This window comes from Neomonachus schauinslandi, chromosome 8 (assembly GCF_002201575.2).
Source record: "Neomonachus schauinslandi chromosome 8, ASM220157v2, whole genome shotgun sequence".
Lineage (NCBI taxonomy): Eukaryota > Metazoa > Chordata > Mammalia > Carnivora > Phocidae > Neomonachus > Neomonachus schauinslandi.
In genome coordinates, this window is record NC_058410.1 from 12,874,046 (window position 1) to 12,894,553 (window position 20,508).

The following is a 20,508-nucleotide window of genomic DNA, read 5'->3' on the forward strand; positions in this document are numbered from 1 at the left end:
CAGGATGCACGCACGATCTACAGCCCCTCTCTTGAAAAGGAAAGTAGGGCCCGGAACACTCCGACTGTGTGTGCGAAGGTCTTAGAGAGGGAAAGTAACCGGAGTCGGCCTTTTCGGGCGGAACCACCCGCTCCCACGAGTTTCACTGGGTCCTCGGCCCCGCCCCTCTTTTATTCCGAGAGCAGCGACCCGAGCTGAAACTTTGTAACCCGAGCGCGCTCGGCCCGCGCTCCTCCCTGCCCAAGTCCAGCCCCGGAGGGAGGCGCAGGAGGTGGGACCTGCGGCCGGGAAGGCTCGGGGACGCCAGCGCACGCGGAGCGGAGACCCCCGGGAGAGCACGCCGCGAAGAGGAGGAGCTGAAGGGGGAGCGGAGCGCGCGGCGGGAGAGCCAGAGGAAGTGGTGCGGACCATCGGCGCAGTCGAGCGGCGGGGAGCAGCTGGGCCCAAGAGTCCCGTGCCGAGCCGAGGCCAGGGGGCCTGGGGTCACGGTCCCGCGTCCCCGCAGCTGCCGTCGCCCAGGAGCGGCAGCTGTGCCCGGGCTCCCCGCGGCGGCGGGGTGGGGGGGAGGAGGAGCTGCAGCTGGACGGTGGCAGCTGGAGGCGGAGCCGCGCGGCTGTCCCGTGCGCCCGGGAGGGGGCCGCGCTGTCCCGGCCGAGCCGCGCTGGGGTGACCCGCTGACCGCGGCCATGCAGCCTTGACGGGGCGCTCCGGCGCACGGGGACCAGCTGCGGGGCGCGCCCTCTCGGGAAGGGGCAGCAGGCCCTGGTAGCAAGACTTTAACCGCCGACTCTAGCCTCGCTGGGAGCAAAACCGTTTACCATGGAACCCGTGACCAAGTGGAGCCCCAAGCAAGTGGTGGACTGGACTAGAGGTGAGTGGGTCTGGGGGTGGGGGGCGGTGGCGTGTCCAGCCCAGGGATGGGGCGGGCGGGGAGCTGGGGTGGGGAGGGTGCTCAGCTGCTCCTTCAGGCGAGACGCGTTGAGAGCGTTGCGCGGTGACAATGCAAACTTCTTCGGAGCGGCTTGTGCACCCCTAATCCTTGTGCCTGCTTTTGGGGGTGCGGGTTGTGGCAAGCCGCGGGGAGCCCCATCATGAAGCCGTGGAGTGGAGATGGCCTCTCTATGGAGAGTGAGGGTTGGGGATGCCGATCTCGGGACTTGCAGGGGAGGGCTCTGCGGGACCGGGGGCGCCTTCCCTGCCTGGGTGCGGTGCCCGGCTCCTAGGCTGCCCGTCCCGGAGCGGAGAGGCACAAGGCGCCTTTGTGTGGGTGGCTCCCCTCGGACCTCGTAAATGCCGCCTGCCCAGAGTAGTTCTCAGGCATGACGGGGCGGTTGGACAGGTAAAGGGAGACTCCGGCGGCTCGCCGAGCCTCTCTGTTTTTGTTGGAGGAGGCGAGAGGGCAGCACAAGAGAACATTGAGGCGTTCGCGCCGGCGAGAAGCCTTGAGCCAGACTCCCCGGACTCGGTGACTTGCTCGGGAAGGTGCCAGTACCCCCTGTGGCGCGGCATTTTTAGGCCACATTTAGACCCTGGGAAGAAGAGATCTGTTTAGAATAACTGTCCTGAGTTGTACGGTATTTGGGGTGAGGAAAAAAAGTGGGGTGGGGTTGGAGCAGGGATAGAAGGTCGTACTCCGAGTGGTCTGGCTTGCTTTTTATGTCTCCCAGGATTTCCAAGGAGGAGTGCTAGAGCTTCCTCAAGCCTCTTTGTACTCTTCCAAAGAAAAAGCCCAGAAAATGAACCGCTGTTTTCATGGGTTCCTCATCCCCCTCTCAGCTTATCATCTCTTTGTTTCAAATTACTATATTTTTTTTGTTTTTTCTATCTGCTCTTGCAGGTGAGGAATGGTGTCCTCCCAATAATAATAACTTTCCCAATAATAATAACTAGAATTGTATAGCGCTTTACAGTTTGCTAAGAACTCTCTCTCTCTTATTGCCCTTGGTCATCACAGTAAGCCTGTGAGGTAGGTGATACTGGTAAGATCAGGTCATCCTTCCACCTGTCTCACCCATGGCTGGGGCGTAATGGAAACTGGTCATCTCTACATCTCATTTCTCATGCCTGCATAGTACCCACAGACCACGTGGAATGGGATGTTCTAGATATATGGGACATTATGGGATGTGTCAGTGGGGAATGCCTGATCATTTCCACGGGGAGCAGGAGAGGGATACACTGCTGAGAAGAGCTTTGTCCAGGGACCTAAATTTCCTGGGTTCTTATTTAAAGTGAGGATGAAAACAACACAAATGTGTGTGTTGGTGACTACGTTTGCCCAGGTAAAGAGTAAATAGCATAGCTAGTGCTTGGTGCAAAACATTAACTTAAAAGCTGTAAGGTCCCAGGCCCTATTTTGCAATGGGGTGTGTTTCCCCGTTCAAGATACCACCAGATTCCCCAACGAGTGACTTGCCAAGACTGAGTTGGTTGATTATTTTACCTGTGTGTATGTCATAGAAGCAACTCAAGAAACAGATGATTTTCAGCCGTTTTTGACCTCCAGAGCTGTTCTGTCCAGTGGGGTAGCTACTAGCATGTGGCTCTTTAGCCCTTGGAGGTGGGCTGGTCAGAATTGTAATGTGTTGTAAGTGTAAGATATACACATGTGAAGACTTAGTGCAAAAAAAAAAAAACAAACCTGAATGTATGTTATCTCAATTTTTCATATTTACTACATGTTGAGGTGACTGTTTTGGATATATTGGGTTACATACAGTTTAAGATTAAAATTAACTTCACCTGTTTATTTTTATATTCTTAATTGTGGCTCCTAAAAAGTGGAAAATTATACACATGAGTCACATTTGTGGCATGCAGTATATTTCTGTTGGAGCTGTACTGCTCCGGAGTCAAGAAAGGGTTACAGTTTATCACTCTTTGGTTTTCCTGAGCCCCTGCCAGCCTACTTGATAATGTACAACTAGAAAAATGGGAACAGGCACACAGGAAGATTATGGAGTGAGATCTTCACACCCTCAAGATGCGTGTCTTTTTTTTTGGTCCCTCTTGGGATTGGGAGAAGAGAAGTGTAAATTCACATCCTGTTATGTTTGCTTAGCATCTAAAAGGAAGAGCAGATTCAGAGTTTGACATGAGATTGCTCTCATCTAGGAAGTTTCCTACTGACGTAAAAGAGCAGTTACAAGGGGTTCAATATTTTGGTATCAGGAGCACTGGACACTGATTAGGTTACATACCTGTGGTTAGCATGTGGCAACTTGATACAGAATGCTTGTGCCCTTTTGGACCCTTAAGTACAGCCTCATAGAATGATCTGGATACTTTCTGTGTTAGAACCTAGAAAAGATAACAGGAGTAAGTGTGGCAGACTCTGAGACAAGAGGCTACATTCTCCCAAATTGCATGACACATTACTTGAATATTTCTCACAGTAATGATGTGAAAATACTGACTTTTCAATCAACTGTTGATTTATGCAAACTTGTTTGCTTATACAGCTATTTTTAGTTATCTTTGCTAAGCTCTCTACCCAACCCCCACTTTATAAATACATCCTCCTGATAAGAAATTCTTCATTTAGACTTTGCCACGCTCTGTGTTGCATGAGTATGGTATGGTGATTGTGAGCACCGTAGAAAGCCTTGGATTTAAAACTGTCTAACCCTGACCACGGCTTACAGCTTGTTCTTTCTCTCGTGCTAATGTTAGGAGGCAGGTGCATGCATTAGGAAAAAGAGTCTGTGTCTACAGAATGAATGAATTCATGTGGATTTTATTATTATTTTATTATTATAATTTTTGTGTGTATGAATCTTTAGCTGTACTGTCACCAATTTCTTCATAATATTAGGAGATCCTCAGTAAATCTTAGCCGTGTGTCAGGCTCATTTCTCTGCATCGTACGAGTATTCATTCATTTAACGTGCGTAACCACGTTTTGAGGTAGGAACTGATATTTCCATTTTGTAGTTGCATTCTGAGCACAGAAAGGTCCAGTACCCTAATCAGTGTCACAGAGGGGAAGGGGCAGCAACATTTGAGCCCAGGTGCCTTAGCTTTACTCCATCTTCTCAGGAGGTTCTCACTCTTAGAGCAGACCTTCAGGATTCCCATGATGTGTGTTATTAATATCCTGTTAGTGGAGGAGAGTTGTCTGGTGTATGTGTGTCCTATCGTACCTATTTGGGAGGATTATTTGTAAGTCAGATTAATTCATAGTTCATGACACCCTGCCTTTAAGTAATCCTAAAGGCTTTTGCAAAGCAAAAGATCTTCAGATGAGAATAGGGTCAGGGGCCCATAACTGAAAATCCAATTTATAGGAGTTTAACCAAATGAGACTGTTGATTTTCTCTTGTAAAAGAAGTCTGGAGATGGGGAATTCAGAAGTGGCTGGGGGCTCCATGGTGCCGTCAGGGGCCCAGGCTCCTTCTGCCATCCTGTTGAGCCATTCTTAGCATGCAGGGCAGCAAATGGTGTTCATCTTCATACTTAATGCCACAGTGTAAGATAGCTATTCCACCTCCAGTATCCCATCTTTAGGAGGAAGGAGACTGGTGGCGAAAGACTGTTGGTAGTCAAGTCTTCTCCTAGAAGCTCCATCAGGTGACTTGGCTTACATCTCAGTTGCCAGAACTGTCACATAGCCTCGTGCTGAAAGGGAGGGATTTTTTTGTGTGTGTGTGTTTTGTTTTTTTTTTTAATTTGGGTCCATTGTGGCCCTGAAAAAAATTGGAGTTTGTTCAGTGAGGAAGAAGGGGGGGTGGAGAATAGATATTGATAAGCAGCCAAGTAGTGTCTGACACACAGTAATTTATGTGTACTGATCTTTATAGGTTAGTTCTCAAAGTAGGATACACGTCGTAATTTCCCACCTACATCAACCCTGTGGGTCCGCCCTGTTTTAGAAATGGCGTTGTTTTCATTCCTGTTCAGCTTTCTCAGGTCAAAAACTGTAGTTGTGTGAAGTCTTTGTCTCTAAGTTTTATTTAAATATTAGATGTTGCATTGTAAAATGCAGCCACTCACGTTGTGTTTCTGTTTTCAGACCACTGGGGAGTGTCTTTGACAAGGAGGAAGGACCACTGATTTGTCCCGGAGGCGCCATTGGTCGTTGATTGGCCTGGCATGGACAGTCTCTCAATAAGTGTGTTGTCAAGTGAGCACATCTCTAATGCCCAGCGTCAGTGGCAGAACAGAAGCCTCTCTGGCCAGCTTCTTGCTCCTAGCATGGGTACCATTTCCCCATCACGAACCAGGAGTGAAGGGGTTTCTTGCTTCAGGTGTGAGCCTGTGGGATTCGGGGCATTTGCTCATTCTCTGTAATCTGGCCACAGGCGCTGTTCTTCCCGGTAATGTCTGTTAGTATGTGGGACATCAGCAGTCTTAAAGTGCCTCACTGTTTGGTCCTGAGGGGCTGGAATTTCAATGTTACCTGTAGAGATCTGGTACATTGTAGGTCGACTCCAGGGTTAGACTCTTAGGTCCCTCCTGCTGCCGTCCATACGGAGGCCAGTTCTTCCAGCAGTCCTGATTCCAGTTAGGTTATACTGTTCCCTTTAGCCTCTGTGGCCAGTGAAAAAAGGAGGTCCTTTTCTTTCGACAGTTGTACATCTCCCTCGTGGGTCAGAAACTCTTTTTATTCCACTCTCTTCCTGATTCTCGTGTATTTCCTGGGCTCTCGCCATAGAGTTATCATAATCATAATAATAGAAAAACAGTTATTGAAGCATTTATTATGTGTCAGCCACTGTGCTAAGTGCTTTATTTTGACTCCTATAATTCTCAGAAAACCCAATCAGCTGTACAAACCATTATTAACCCATATTAAAGATGGAGACACTGAAGTGGAGAGAGAGGGACAGAGAGACAGAGAGAGAGAGAACTTCCTCAGGGTCCTGTATTTTTAAGTGGTGGTGCTCGTAAACACCCTCCCCTCCCCCATGACTTCATCAATTCTATGGTCTGTGCCAGGATAGTGGAGCTCTGTGGTGAGGGTGGGCTCTGCAATCAAACTCGGGAGCTGTATCCCTGTTCTACCCCGGATTGTGTGGTCTTATGAAAGTTCTCAATAAATTACTGCTCCTTGTTTTTATTGCTTCCTCTCTTTTATTCTGTAGCTCCAGGTCACACATTTTCCTCTCTGAGCCGTCAGGTCTGTCATAAGGCTGACTCCTCCATTCAGGGTCACCAGTCAGTACCCAGGAGATTTCCCTGCCATTTGACAATCACTCAGAGGACCCAGGGCAGGGTTTGCAGCTGATCAGGAAGATTCTTGGTTAGCTGAATGATAGACGTCTTTTGCCAGTATCCTGAACCTTCTTTGGGTAAATACATCCAAACCATATTATCTCAACCTTTTTTTTTTTTGATAGTAACTGGACTTCCAGTGGACCCAGCATTAGGGCTGGCTCGTGCAGTCAAACGTCGGCTGCTATCTGGCACCCAGTCCATGACCAGCAGTCCACATTACCCGGGAGCTTGTTGGAGATGCAGAAGCTCAGGCCCTCTGAATCAGAATCCGCATTTTCACAAGATCCCCTGGTGATCCGTGTGCTCATTACAGTCTGAGAAGCACTGCTGTGGCACATAACTGTGAACCCATTTTTATACTCTGCTGGTATGTTCTGTGGTCTGATCTGACATGGGCTCAGTCTGTTTTATTTAAGCCCTTAAATGATGACACTTAATTTGAGGATGCTTGACTTGGCCACTAATTAAAGCAAAAAGGCAATCTTAGGGTGTGTGCGTATATTTATAAGCACCACCTAGCAACAGCATCAGGTAATTCTCTGCACGCTAACTGAGACATTTCCCCTGAGATTTCTTACCTATGTTTTGGGACTTGAAGAGTTCTCCTAACAACTTTTTTTTTGGTGTGTTGTGTTGTTTTGTTTTTTAAAACAGGTAGTAAGAAGGGAGTTGTGGGGTGGTCAGTGGGCACGGTGGTTTAAGTGTGTTGTCCAGATCGTCAGGTGGACATGGGAGGATGAGGTGGGCATTTGTGACTGACTACACAGGGTTTACCGTGATTAGCAGATTTTGCAGAAAGACTTCACTGTTGGTGGAAAATGACACAGAATGTTATTTTGGGAATAAACAGAGTAGTTCTCAAAATTGAAAAGTGTGTGCTGTTCTAAGGCCAGGTGTCTCAGTTCTGTCTCCTTAAGAGATTGGGAGTGACCTCCTCATGCTCGAGTCTCCCCTGGAAGACTCCGTTTCTGTGTTCACACCATTGCATGGAGCCGTGGGGGCCTCTCTCCTCTGTCTCACAGTCTGTGTCACCACCTCCAATTCTGACCCTTCCTAGCCTGTTGGGTTCTAGCTCTGGGACATTCGTGTTCTCACTTTGATTTCCCATTTTACTCTCCTTTCGTGGTATTCCTAGAGTTTTCACCCCAGGCTTAGCCATTATGTCAGCTTCTAATAAATAAAACAAGTTTTATTTACATGAACTCTGCAGAGTTCTTCCCTGTTTGTTCCTTTCTGAGTCTTCACAAGCCCCAGAGATGTGCAGTGAAGGCATCTCTCTGTGGCCGATGAGGACATTTTGGCTTATGGATGTTAAATGAGTTGGCCAAGGTCAAAGGCCGGGAATTGGGACCGGACTCCACAGGCTTCTGTTCTCTTGTTCTGTTCGCTCCGGACCTGGTTCCTCCTCTGGCCAAGGTGGATGTTTTCTGTTTTTCCTAATTGGCAAATGTGGGAAGGGGCAGCTGCAAAGAACTTCTGACTTTTGTGTTTCCTGATTATCCCCTTAGGATTTATACTCATGGGACATAGGCCTTTTCTTTCTTGTTTGTTTCTTTTTTCCAGTTATACAGCCTAAGCAGGACCCTATGTATTTTAAACCTGACCCTTTAGCCTTTGAGACACTTAACTGCTAGTTATTTATTTTATTGTAGTTTGTTGATTGTGTTGTATTGTTTCAGAATACAGCTCAGTGGCGGAATGCATCATTTCTTTTTCTGACACTCCTAATTTTTATTTTGAGTGTCATGTTGTAGTTTTTTGTCTATGATGCAATTAGTATTTCTCTTTGGTAGACTCATACACAGAGACATACACACGCACATATATAAACAAATTTCCTGCTTGCCTTTGATTATTCATAGTGGCTTCATTTTAAATGCTTCAAAAAAAAAGATTTTATTTATTTATTTGTCAGAGAAAGAGGGAGAGAGAGCGAGCACAAACGGGGAGTGGCAGGGGCAGAGGGAGAAGCAGGCTCCCCACTGATCAAGGAGCTGGATGCAGGACTCAATCCCAGGACCCAGGGATCACAATCCCAACTGAAGGCAGATGCTTAACCGACTGAGCCACCCAGGCGTCCCTCATTTTATTTTATTATTATTTTTTAAAAGATTTTATTTATTTATTTGACAGAGAGAGAGATAGCGAGAGCAGGAACACAAGCAGGGGGAGTGGGAGAGGGAGAAGCAGGCTTCCCGCCAAGCAGGGAGCCTGATGTGGGGCTCGATCCCAGGACCCTGGGACCCTGACCTGAGCCGAAGGCAGACGCTGAACGACTGAGCCACCCAGGCGCCCTGCATCCCTCATTTTAAATGCTTTGAGAGACAAGGTCAAGCAGCTGCAGTGAACAACATACAGGCTTTGGAATAAAATAAAACTGGATTCACGTTCTGTGTTTAACACTTAACTGGTTTGATAGGTTGGGTAAATAGCTTCTGGTCTTCAAACCTTCCTTAGTTTTTTCATCTGTAAAATAGGACTGATAATAACCAATACACAGGTTTTAGTTACAGTTAAAAGAGGCAGTATAGGGAATATACAGGGAAATGTACAGCATATAAATGTTCATACACTTATTAATGATTAATTCATAACATATTAATGTAGTACAATTGGATTTTATTTTTGTTTGAATATTTAACACTGTTGTGGCTGATAGTCCCCTTTCACATGTTTACTAATAACTTACAACAATTCCATCCTCCCTTTTATTGGTATATCGGTATGTTAAATCAACTCCATTTTCTGTTTTTACCTCATGTTTCCTTGGACACTTTTCCTTCATTTCCTTTGAGGATCTTAGAGGAAGGTGGTATTATAGAACAGTTGTGTAGGAGCTTTCTTGGAAAGAGCTTAGGAGCAGGAGTTTAGGAGGAAGACTCATGTTGATGACAATTCCACCCCGCAGTAAAAAGAGTTTCTTAATTACTTAGGACCTACTAAGTTCCACATACTGTTTTAGGTGCTAAAAATCCAGCTCTGTTCCAGGTACAGGCATCCAGCTGGGGTCCCTGCTTTAATATGGGGTTGACAAACAACAATAACAGTGACCACAACAAAATAGACCAACAGCTCTTCTAGAAATGATGGGACTTTGGACTAAGGTTTTGGTGGCTCCAGCATTTGAGAAGCCAAGTTCTAGATAGAGTTGGTTCATTGAGATCATTTTGAAATTATATTTGAAATTGTGATGTATGTATATTCCTGTTTTTTTGTTTTTTTGTTTTTTTGTTTTTTCCTTATTAGGGTTAGGAGGGCTCCCACCCTCCCCTCATCCTGATTACTCTCTTGTCATTTAAATAGAGAGCGCAATCTGTCTTTTTGCCTTCACATGCTTTGTTCCCGGTATTGTTCTTTCCTGGCACATTTTGCTGGGAGCTACAGTTTCTGAAGCTGTTTATTCATCTATGAATAGGGGTTTTGTGAAAGTGGACATAGCCTAGTTTGTTTTCTTTGACATCAAATGGCTGATTGAACAGTTTTTAACCTGGGATCAGAAGGGCAAATGCAGTTGTGTTTATTAGAGCAAAACAGTTCCTTAGAATGCAGGATCAGTAGGTTGTAAAAGCTAGAAAACTTTCTGTAGGAACACTTAAAAAGTGTTTGAGTCCAGGGAACCCATGGATAGATCTGATTTAAAATATTTTTGCTCCATTGAAAGACTATCCTACTTGTGCTTTAGAAAAAAGAGCCACCATGCTTTTGGTTGAATAGATGTGTATTGAGGAATTTTCAACAGGTTTAGAGTTGAACACATTTTTAAACACTTAACGCGTTGCTTATCAATGGGGTAGAGTGGGAGAGAAACGAAGGTAGGTAGGCTTATAGGAGAATGACCTGAAGCTTACTACACACACCTATTCTCCCTTCCCCCAAGAAGAAAATCCGTCAGCCCTTTTAGAGAACAAACCCCCACGTGTTATCTATCAGAAAAGGCAGTGATTATGATAATCTGAATCATGCTTTCCTGAGGAAAACCTTTTAGTGAAAGGAAACATTCTATTTCCTATTTTCAGAGATTTGCAGCAGAGGGGAAATTCAGTGCTTTTGGATTTAGTAGTAGTAGTAGTGTGTGTGTGTGTGTGTTTCCAACTTGAACCTCTGTTAACTGAATAGTCTTTCATGTTCCCAGAGTAATTTTAAATTACAGTGTTTTAAAGGGAGTCAAGTCAAACTACCTGGAATATGATCTTTGAGATAGGAAAGCTAGCTTCCTATGTAGAGTAGACCAGACTTCATATAATACCTGTTAAAGTCGTGAGCACATTCTTAACATGGATTCCAGCTGGAGTCCCACACGAACCACATGCAGATAACATGGCTGCGAAAAGTGACTGTCTACGCTAAAACCAAAACTGTTAGTAATAATATGGAAAAATACCACAAATACTCCCTGTTAGAATATGTCTAGAGACATGTAGTATGAAGTGGTTTCGTTATAGGTACCACTGAGCCAAGTAGGAGAATCTTGACAGAATGCTGATTGGTGAAGAAAGACTCATTTTGGATGTGGGGAGATTCTTCATTCTTATCTAGTACCATCTAATCTGCACACACAATGAGCACCTATAAATATATGAATATTGGACCTGACTCCTGGCATTTTTAAGCTGATATTTTCTTGAGACCCTTTCCCAGTCTCATACATGTGGCACCCCCCCCCCCCCCCCGCCGAAACATCTCATCATTGTTGTTCTTGAACTTACTTTTTCAGCATCAGCATCAGCTGGGAGCTTAAACATGTAAATTCCAGGGTCCCATCCCAGACCCACAGAATCAGAAGCTCTGGGGGTGGGACCCAGGAAACTGCGTTGGATCAAGTCCCTCAGGAGATCCTGGTGCTGGCTAAAATTTGAGGACCATTGGTTTATACCGCTCATGTAGAACATTCAAAAATCAATGATTTAAGGCAGACTATCCCCCATAATTCCTATCTACAGTTGGTTTTTAACTAATACATAATGATCACTTAGAAAGGAGAGCTTTTTCCAGTAGGAACGGTTGTTACGGATTTCAGTGGATAAGTTAATGTATCTCCGTCTGTGAGTGTCCTTTCCACAGAGTAGGCAGGGAAGGGTCAAAGCTGTCACCCTGTGGACTCCTAGCCAGGTGCTCCACCCCAGACCCAGGGGATTCTTTTGCTGTGAGTGCTCAGCCCCAGGAAAACACAGAAGAAGAGGAATGTTTCATGGTCCGAAGGGACCTGTTTAGGTTTCGGGTGGAATTTCCAGACTTTGCTCTAATAGAGGAGCAGAATGCAACACCCCTTCCCCCATTCCATTTTGAGAGAGGGTGGATCATTGTTGTCTCTCACTTAGCACTCAGGTTTTGCCTTTGAACTGGGCAGGCAGATGCAAAGAGAAGTGAGGGAAAGAAAAAGCAGAGAAGAGAATTCCTCAGAGCAGCTCAAGGTGAAAAGCTCTTTTGTCTGAGTACATGGACACTGAGTCAGTGCAGGTGGAGTTTGGGGAGCCCCTCGCCCCCCGGCAGTTGTCCAAGGCCAAGAGAGTCCAAAATAGAAAAGGTGCTACAGAAATGAACACGAAGACCAGGATTGGCACTGGGACTTCCAACGAGAGTTGCATACTCAGAGGCCTAAGGGGCCAGGCGGGCAGTGTCAGAAATGGAAATGCAGGAGTATGTGAGTCAGTCAGAAGTGGCCAAGAGTGTGGCAAACCCAAAGACACATTCGTTGGCTCAGTTTCTGCTGACTAGATCTGCAGTTTCCAGATCTTCTGATTTTTGTTGTTTTTTTGGTTTGTTTTCACAATGAAGCTGGAAATCTGGCATTGTATGTGACATTTCCCAATTTTTAGAAAACCGTTTACGGTTTTTGTGTGCCATCGGACACACAAAATACATCTGTGGGCCAGTTTGTAATTCCCTCTGTGGGCAGTCATGGTCAGGTGTTAATTGCCCAAGTGAGAAACCTACCTATAAGTTGTGAATACAATGAGCTCTGCAGTAATTCATCAGTTACTTAGCAAATCCGTGTGTTACCTATAATTTCATTTTGCAATTTAACTAGTTCCATTATTCCTGACATTGCAATATGTAACTCCATGCAGGTATTGTTAGGTCAAAAATACCAATGCTTTAATGAACGTAGACATTAGGTAGTTACTCTTCAGTGAGAAAACAGGAACTTGGCTTCTCTTGTTTGAGTTTACTTTGCCATTGGCTGTGTGGGATTGGCCCCTGACAGGAACTGTTTCTGTTTGTACAGAAAGATTTCGTTCATACATAAGTTCATTCCTTTGTACAGAAAGATTTTAAAGTAGGGAATATGTTGCAAATTTTTGTGCTAGTTTGTGGGGTCCTGTTTGATTTAGTAAGTTAACAGTTGACTTAAGATCTATCTCCTTTTTCTTTTTCTTTTTTTTTTTTTTAAGATTTTATTTATTTATTCCACAGCTAGATAGAGAACACAAGTAGGCAGAGTGGCAGGCAGAGGGAGAGGGAGAAGCAGGCTCTCTACTGAGCAGGGAGCCGGACATGGGGCTCAATCCCAGGACCCCAGGATCATGACCTGAGCCGAAGGCAGCCGCTTAACCGACTGAGCCACCCAGGCGCCCCCTATCTCCTTTTTCATGCTAGGGACAAAAAGATGAGTTAGTTATAAATGAAGCCTGTCGTCAAGAAGCTCATGGCTTAGTAAGGTAGCAGTTAGCAGGTGACACTGAGTTTCTGTATGTGCTAGGCCCTTGATAGGACTTTTTGTAAATTAATCTCGTTTAGTCTGCAAAATGCTTATTTGACAGTGGCACTTTCATTGTCTTCATTTTAGAGTTAAAGAAACCAGGCCCTCACCTCTCTCAGGTTGCGTAATAAGTAAATGGGGTTCGAATCAAGACACATTTGATTCCAGAACCTGACCTGTCACCCAGCTTCTCTTTGGTAGGTACCGACATAAGTTGGCTGGTAATAAGTTTTGAGGGCAAGGGAAAAACATTTATGTTTTTAATGGTATGATTTGAATTGACCTATGTAAATTTAACCTGTAATTTCACAACCCAATTAAAAAACACTCTGGAGAAAACGGTATCTGTTTATTATTATTATTATTATTATTATTTTTAGAGACAGAGAGTGTGTGTGTGCAGGTGTGCAGGGTAGTGGGGGGAGGGAGAGAGAATCTTAAGCAGCCTCCACGCCCAGTGTGGATCCTGACGTGGGGCTCGATCTCGCAACCCTGAGGTCATGCCCCGAGCCGAAATCAAGAGTCGGTCGCTTAACTGACTGAGCTACCCAGGCCCCACTGTTCTGTTTCTTTTAAAAAATATTTGATTTGGCTGTTGTAAATGGGGAAAGATGGATTTTCAAATATATTTAATAGGGATAATATAACCTTTGGATAGTCACTTAATGATTTTAGGTTCTGGTTTTCTCGTAAGTTACAATTCTGAGATTGTGTGAATATACATTAAAAAAAAAAGACTGAAAGGAAGTACATTACAGTGCCAGCATGGGCTATCTCTGGATGATAGAATTAAAGGTGGCTTTTATTCTCTTGTACCGATGAAGAGAAATGATTTTTCTCTTGTATTCAGAGCCATGGCTCCTCTCTGCTTGGCCTCTTGTCTTCAGGATGCTTGGGAATCAGAAAAGTGCAAAGAGCAACATGGGGAAGAATGTTAGATGGGTTTTCTTGCCTTTTCAGGATCTTGACGCCCCAAGTTTTGGCCGCCTTAGCAGTTCTCTGTTACCATCAAACAGCTAGCCTGTCTTTTTTAGTTTAGTTTTTTTTTTTTTTGTCTTGTGTAGGCTGGTTTGTCCAGCACAGCCAAGTATGTCCAGCCGTGTTGTATGAACGCAAGACTTTAGGAGCACTCAGATTTTAGTGGGCATAAGAGTCACTAGTATGGACCAAATGGTTGGTGGCCCTAACTGCCAGAGTCTGCTAATGTCGTAGGTGGGGGAGCCATGTGTTTAGAAGGCAGCCCTGTATGTCTTTTGCTGGTGGTATGTGAACCACAGTTTGAGAGCCACTGACTTTTAGGAGCTTTGCTCTTAATTCACTGGGTAAGTAATAGAAGGGTTTGAATGGAGGCATGTTGCTGCTAGAACTGTGGATGGTGGGGAGGACTCTGAGGGGGAGTGATTAAGAGTTAAGAGACCTGCTCTAAGGGGTGTTTGGGGTCCTCAGTGAGAGCTGAGGAGGCCTGAACTAGACCAGAAGCCTTGAGAACAAAAGCAGGGAAAAGAATGGTGAAAGAGGTACCACCTAAGTGTGGACGGGGAGCCCCAGCAGGGTGTGATGTGTGAGTGGTAGAAGGGACTTTCATGTCCAGGTTTGGTGGCTCAGTGACTTCACATGGCAGTGCCAGTCATCTGTGTTGAATTCTGGGAGGAGCTGTTTTGCAGGTTTAAGGGTGAACACACCTTATAGATACCAACTTCAAAAGCTCTTCCCATTTGTAGAAGATGCATCTTGCATGATGTACCAATGTCTTGGATGATTCAAACCCTTAAGAAAACACAGTGCCCTCTCTTATTACAGCACTATGATTGTCTCATGTTTTAATGAGGTGTAAATACCATGCAGCTTGGCACATGAAATGTGTAAAAATAGGATAGTCTTAGCTAAAATTTAGTCCTCATACTTGAGTGTGAAATGATGCAATATACATGAATATGACACCTAGAATTATTTCTGTACAGCGCATTAAAGGGTATGGGATGCAAAATAAAACGGAGAAGTTTAAGACTCCTACAGGACCGCATGTAAATGGAGATTTAAAATCAGTGCTGATAAATGCAGAATTCACCCTGGAGTCGTCCTGAAGTTTTGTCCAGTGCTTAGTGAGATAAGCAGTTTTGGTTAACATGCTTGGTTGCAATTTCTGTGTGGATGGGGGAGCTCATTTCCTGAGATTAGTGCCTTCTTTGGGCTGCCCAAGCAAGTGGGTGGGTGGAAGGACCAACCTGGAGAGAGCCAAGGGTGTGTAGGGCTCTTTAAGGGCCTGGCACCAAAGGTAAGGGGTGACAGGTCCTCCTGCAGCAGGTATGATACGGCCCGTTTTCTTATTCATCGTTGGCCCATCGAATACTTAGAAGTAGGCATGATTTCTTCTGTGATTTCCTTCAGGTAAAATTAATAGGTTCTTTACTTAATAGGATCAGCCATAAAATCATAGGTTATTTTTCTTAGAACATCTTTACCAGTGTTCTGAATGGCTAACATTTCTATTAAAACTTGCTAATTTCCCATCTGTGGTTTTTATATTAGTAGACTCCATTTACCTGGTATTCTGAAATGAAGCTACTTGTCTTTCACATTCATTTTAGTTCTAGAAGGGAAATTTTTGATGAAGTACTGTGTCACTGGGCCACATCAGGAGAAATAGAACTCTAACTCTTTGCCTTTAACCAGCTCTTCATCTGTTAACTAGAGTGCCCTGTTCACTGGTACTTCCACAAAGTCTGGTGAGGGTTCATAGTCACAATGCATTCATTCAAAAAATATTTATTGAATGCCTACATTGTGCCAGGCAGTGTTCCAAGAGCTGAGGATACAACAGTAAATAAAATATATAATAGTTCCTATCTTCCTGGAGCTACTATTCTAGTGGGGGTAGATGGAATATAAGTAAAATTTGGTATATACTGTGGGGAAGAAATGCATAGGTGGATGCAGGGAGTGAGGATACAATTTTAACTATGGTGACCAGGGAAGGATTTCGGTGAGCAATGAGCCAACAGGTGGAGGAATGTTTCGGTAGAGGAAACAGCAGTTGCAAATGCCCTGAGACAGGAGAGTGACTGACATGTTGGATAAGCAAGGTGCCTAGTGTGGCTGGAACAGAGTGAGCAAAGGGAAGAGCAGCAGGAAGTGAGATCAGAGATTGAGATTGGAGACCAGATGGTGCAGATCTTAGAGATCATTATACATACATGGCTTTAATTTGGTGTTTGGGGAGCCATTGAAGGATTTTGAGCCAAGGAGTGCTATCAGATTTACATTTTAAGGTTACAGCGGTTGCTGTGTTGAGAAGATGGAAGTGAGCAAGAGCAGGAGTAGGGAATAGTCAGGATGCTAGGACAGCAATTGTGTGAAAGATGAGACTTGCACCCAGTGGGAGCTGTGGCCACCACGAGAGGTGGTCATGATCTGGGTGTTCTAAAAGGCCAATAGCATTTATTGGGATATTGGATATTAGTGTAAGAGGTTACCCACCAGGTGTTTGGTCTGGGGGATTTGGGAGGAGATGGTTAAGGGAATAGTCAGATTTTAAAATTGCGGTGTGTGTTAGTTCACCAAGTGAGGCAGGCGGTGGGGTGGATGTATCTGGATTAATGGGGCAGGTGAGGACTGGTTCGAGACCAGACGGGTCACCAAATGAGTGAGCGAAAGACAAGTGGAGAGATAAGGAAACCTGGGGCATCCAATCTTCAGCAGTCTGGAAGATGAGCAACCAGGAAGATTGCTGTGAAGCCCTTGCCTCTAGCGGAAGGCAAGCTAGAAGAGTTGCCTATAGCAGAAGGAAAGTAGAAGAGGGTGGTCCCGGGGGCCAGTGCAGAAAGTACCCCCAGAAGGAAGGAGCAGCCAGCTGGGCCGAGTATCACACTCGGGCGGAGAAGGGGACACAGAACTGACCAGCGTATTGAGCTGTGTGGAGGGCTGGACAAGTTAGTTTCAGTGGGTTGATGGCAGCGCGAGTCTGAGTAAATCCAAGAGCAAATGGGAGAAGAAGAGTTGATGTCTGGAGAGACCACCCTGTGTTAAAGCCTCTTCCTGAATGAATACACACTGGTATATTCTCAGTCTGACTGAGAATACTGAATGCACGTTTCTTTTAATTCTTTAAAATCTGTACCCAAGCTTTGAAATAGGTAACTGGTTACTATTCGATCAATTCCTGTTATGTCAACTGGGTAACAGTACACTGTAGATGATGCAATCTCTTATTTTAATACTAACAAAGCCATTTATTTAGTGAATGTGTGCTGTGGCTTCTGTAGAGAAGAGTTATTCAGGAGCAATTCTCTCTACCCCATTTCCCCCCATATTTTCGGAAATGAAAATTTGGAAATTTGAGTAAATAGCTCTCTACCTAACTTCTGTGATATTCCGTAGTTAACCCATTTAGATAGGAAATGTTTGTTATAGGTGGATCTAAAACCTTGGAGAATTCCTTGTTGCTGACGATTTACCTTCATATATTGTAAGATTTATCTGAAATACTCAGAATGCCATAAAATAATATACACGTAGTGTCGGTTGCAGCCTGGACCCATTTTCCCTAGATGTGTGATGTTGCCTAAGTGATAGACATTGTTGTAGTCAACTACTTGGAGGCCATTTGTTAACAGGAATATTAGTGCAAATAGATAAAACAGTCAACTTTACATATAAGTCATCAAATACTTACTGAGTACCTGTCGTAGGTAATGTCTCCTCTAGGTGCAATGAACAAGACGGGGTCTCTGGTGTCTTTGGCACCTTCTATTGAGTAGAACACACAGACAGGTCCATAGGCATTTAAGCTACAGGATGTCCTAAGAGTGCAGAGGAGGAATATTTCACTCAGATTTGAATGGCTGATGCATGAATGGCTTCTTAGAGGAAACCATTTTCAAATCGAGATCTGTAGTATGAGCAAGAGGTAAGCTGGCCTAGATTAAGGAGGGGAAAGAAAATATTTGGCAGAGAAATGAAAAGCAAGAGAGAGCCAGGCATTTAAGTACTAGCTACTGAAAGAACTTGATTGTGCTAGATCTATCAGGAGGTGGAGTGAAGAGAAATGAGGCTGGAGAAGTGGTGTTTGGGGAGCAGGGCAGATCACCAGGGCCCTGTTTATGCCTATGACCAGGTGGAACCCAATAAAGGAATTTATATCTTTGAGTGGCTTTCCTTTCTGGAGGAGGAAGTGTGTGTGCTTGTATACATATGTAATACACACACATATGTATACTCACACATACATAAAACTCTACATATATGTGTTTATATTTTTTAAGGCTCCTATATGTTACTTGATTCGGGATCCTGCTAGGGAAGGCACTTACTTGATTGACTCTTATGGAACATAGCATGATACTGGGTTTATGACCCAGACTGAACCTGAATCTCAAGAAGTATCAGTTAAAGGCTCTGTGTGAAAATTTACTTGACTTCCTGGGTATTTATTTCCCTTGATCTGTGAAATGTAAAACTGACTTTTAGCACAAGGAACCAGAAAAACTCTTCATTAAAACAAGAAGGCACTGCTACAATCTTGACTTGAGTTAAAAATGCTGAAGTCTGGTAGTGGGAGAGAAGAGGGAAGGCAGTGAGGAACGGAGAGGAACAGAGTCTGCAGGTTGGGTGGGGCAGTTGGGAGCAAAGAGGAAGTTAAGTGCTTGGGGGAGTATGGCCTGGAGGTCACACCTTGAGCCATGGGTGTTATCACCTCCAAACTGCTGCCCATAGCTGATTAATGATTAATGATTGTTTCCAGCTCAGCAAAAAAGGTAGTCTTTATATGGTGAGCCAAAGCATAGCATAGCATTTGTAGGAATTTATTATCCAGAAAGGGTCAGAAATATCAGCCCAACGTTAGGAAAGCTCCTCCTCCCCAACCCCGGAAGGATGTCCCACTGTTACGATACACTGATCTTCTTCCGCCCTTTCCACTTCTGGCTTAGTGCAGTTTATTCCTAAATCTTGAAAGTATATGCTCTGAGCATCTCATACCCAGGCCCAGGTGAATCACACTTGCTATACCAGATCCAGAAGCCACCACGTGGGTGTTCATCTCTGAGGTCCTGAACTCTGGAAGAACATAAAGATTGTACTTAAGACTAATGGGGCTTGATTATGGTTGGATGAAAAAAAGCAAAGTAAGAACCCACCTCTGAAGGGTGTGGTGGCCCTTTCTCTTGCTTTGCATTGTTTCCCAGATTGTTGTGGGTGGTTGACTTTGCCACATCATTCCCAGGGTTAAACATATACTCAGTTCTGGGAAAGTTTCCATCCTCAACAGTCCACAATTATAATTCAGTGGAATGTGGTTTTAAAAATAATTGAACAAGGTAAAATTTTAGTTCTTAATAGTTACCATTTAAAAAACCAGTCGGTCTTTTTGCTTCCATTTCCCTTTCCTCCCCACAATGATTTCTGAGTATGTTCTGAGTATGGGGAGGACATCTGTATCTATTACTTCAATCAATTTAAGATCCTTCTCTGTATATTTTAGCAACCTGGAATTCTGTTTTGTAACTTCTTTTTTGCATCAGTGGCCTTGTTTCCCATCCCGAGGTTTGTTTTTTTGTTTCTTCTTCATCTGTTTTTTTTTTTTAAAGCCCTAGAATGCATATTACAGAAATATTTTATTAAGGTAGCATGCCTGTCGGTACCTTTTTCCTATTTCCGATTTTAAAATTAACCTTAACTCGAGCTAATGTAATGTTTCAACTCTGCCACAGACATTCCATCTCCTAAAATCATGTTTTAATGAATGAAGGAGAAAAGGAACATTTCCTAAGACTAACTAATAGCAAAAGAAAAAAAAAAAGTATAAATGCTCATAAGCAACCTTAGGAATTCAGGGTGAAGTCTAAGGATCTAAGATAATCTATTTTATTAAGTGCAATTGTGGTAGATTTCCTAGAAGTGATGAGTGAGGTGAAATCAGTCTTTTATAATGACTTATCAGAAGATCTGAAAACAATTTTGTGGGATAAGGTGGGTAATTATCATGCTTGGTGATAACTATATATTATAAAAACATTTTAAGACTGTTCTTTCTTATAAAAGCAGACTGCATACTGTAGATCTTACTGTAATTGTTGGTTTTGTTTGCTTTTTCTGTAAAAAGTTATAATGAAAGTGACATATTGTTGCAATGAGCTGTAAAGAATAGAGTTGCTTTTTGTTTGTTTGTTTTTTTGTTTTTGTTTTTCTTTTGCTCTAGTTTGGTTTGGTTCCACACAGTTAACATTCTTTTTCTCTTTTAAGAAGATCATTTTCATCTTAAAGCCAAATGACAGATTAATATTTGCACTTGAGATGGTCAGGGATGGTATCTGTTTATCTTCTCAAGTTAGGGCCCGACAATAATGGTCTTCAGTAAACACTTGATATAAAGAGGAAGGTAGAACTTGAAAGTCTCTCTAACAAAGTTGGAATTAACTTTTAAAAATCTTGGCACTCGATGGAATGTGTCTGCTTTGGGTGACGGTAGGAGCGCATACTTGCAGTTAATTGCCCTACAGGAGAGGAGCCCTTGTTTTGCTCTTAAAGATTGTGCCTGGAGAGAAAATGAATTCATGCATCCATTCATAGTCTCCTCCTTCCTTTCTCTCTCTCTT

At 44.0% G+C, this 20,508-nt stretch overlaps 1 protein-coding gene across 2 annotated transcripts in view; it reads left to right on the top strand.

The window, feature by feature from the left end:
* The first annotated feature begins 202 nt into the window (after window positions 1-202).
* CNKSR3 (CNKSR family member 3) overlaps window positions 203-20,508 on the top strand; it is an 84,024-nt gene continuing 63,718 nt past the window's right edge. For both annotated transcript variants that reach the window (XM_021693698.1, XM_044917699.1), the window contains exon 1: window positions 203-871. In XM_021693698.1, coding sequence (XP_021549373.1) covers window positions 820-871 — 52 coding nt within the window. In that variant the 5' untranslated portion in view covers window positions 203-819. The remainder of the gene's footprint in view (window positions 872-20,508) is intronic.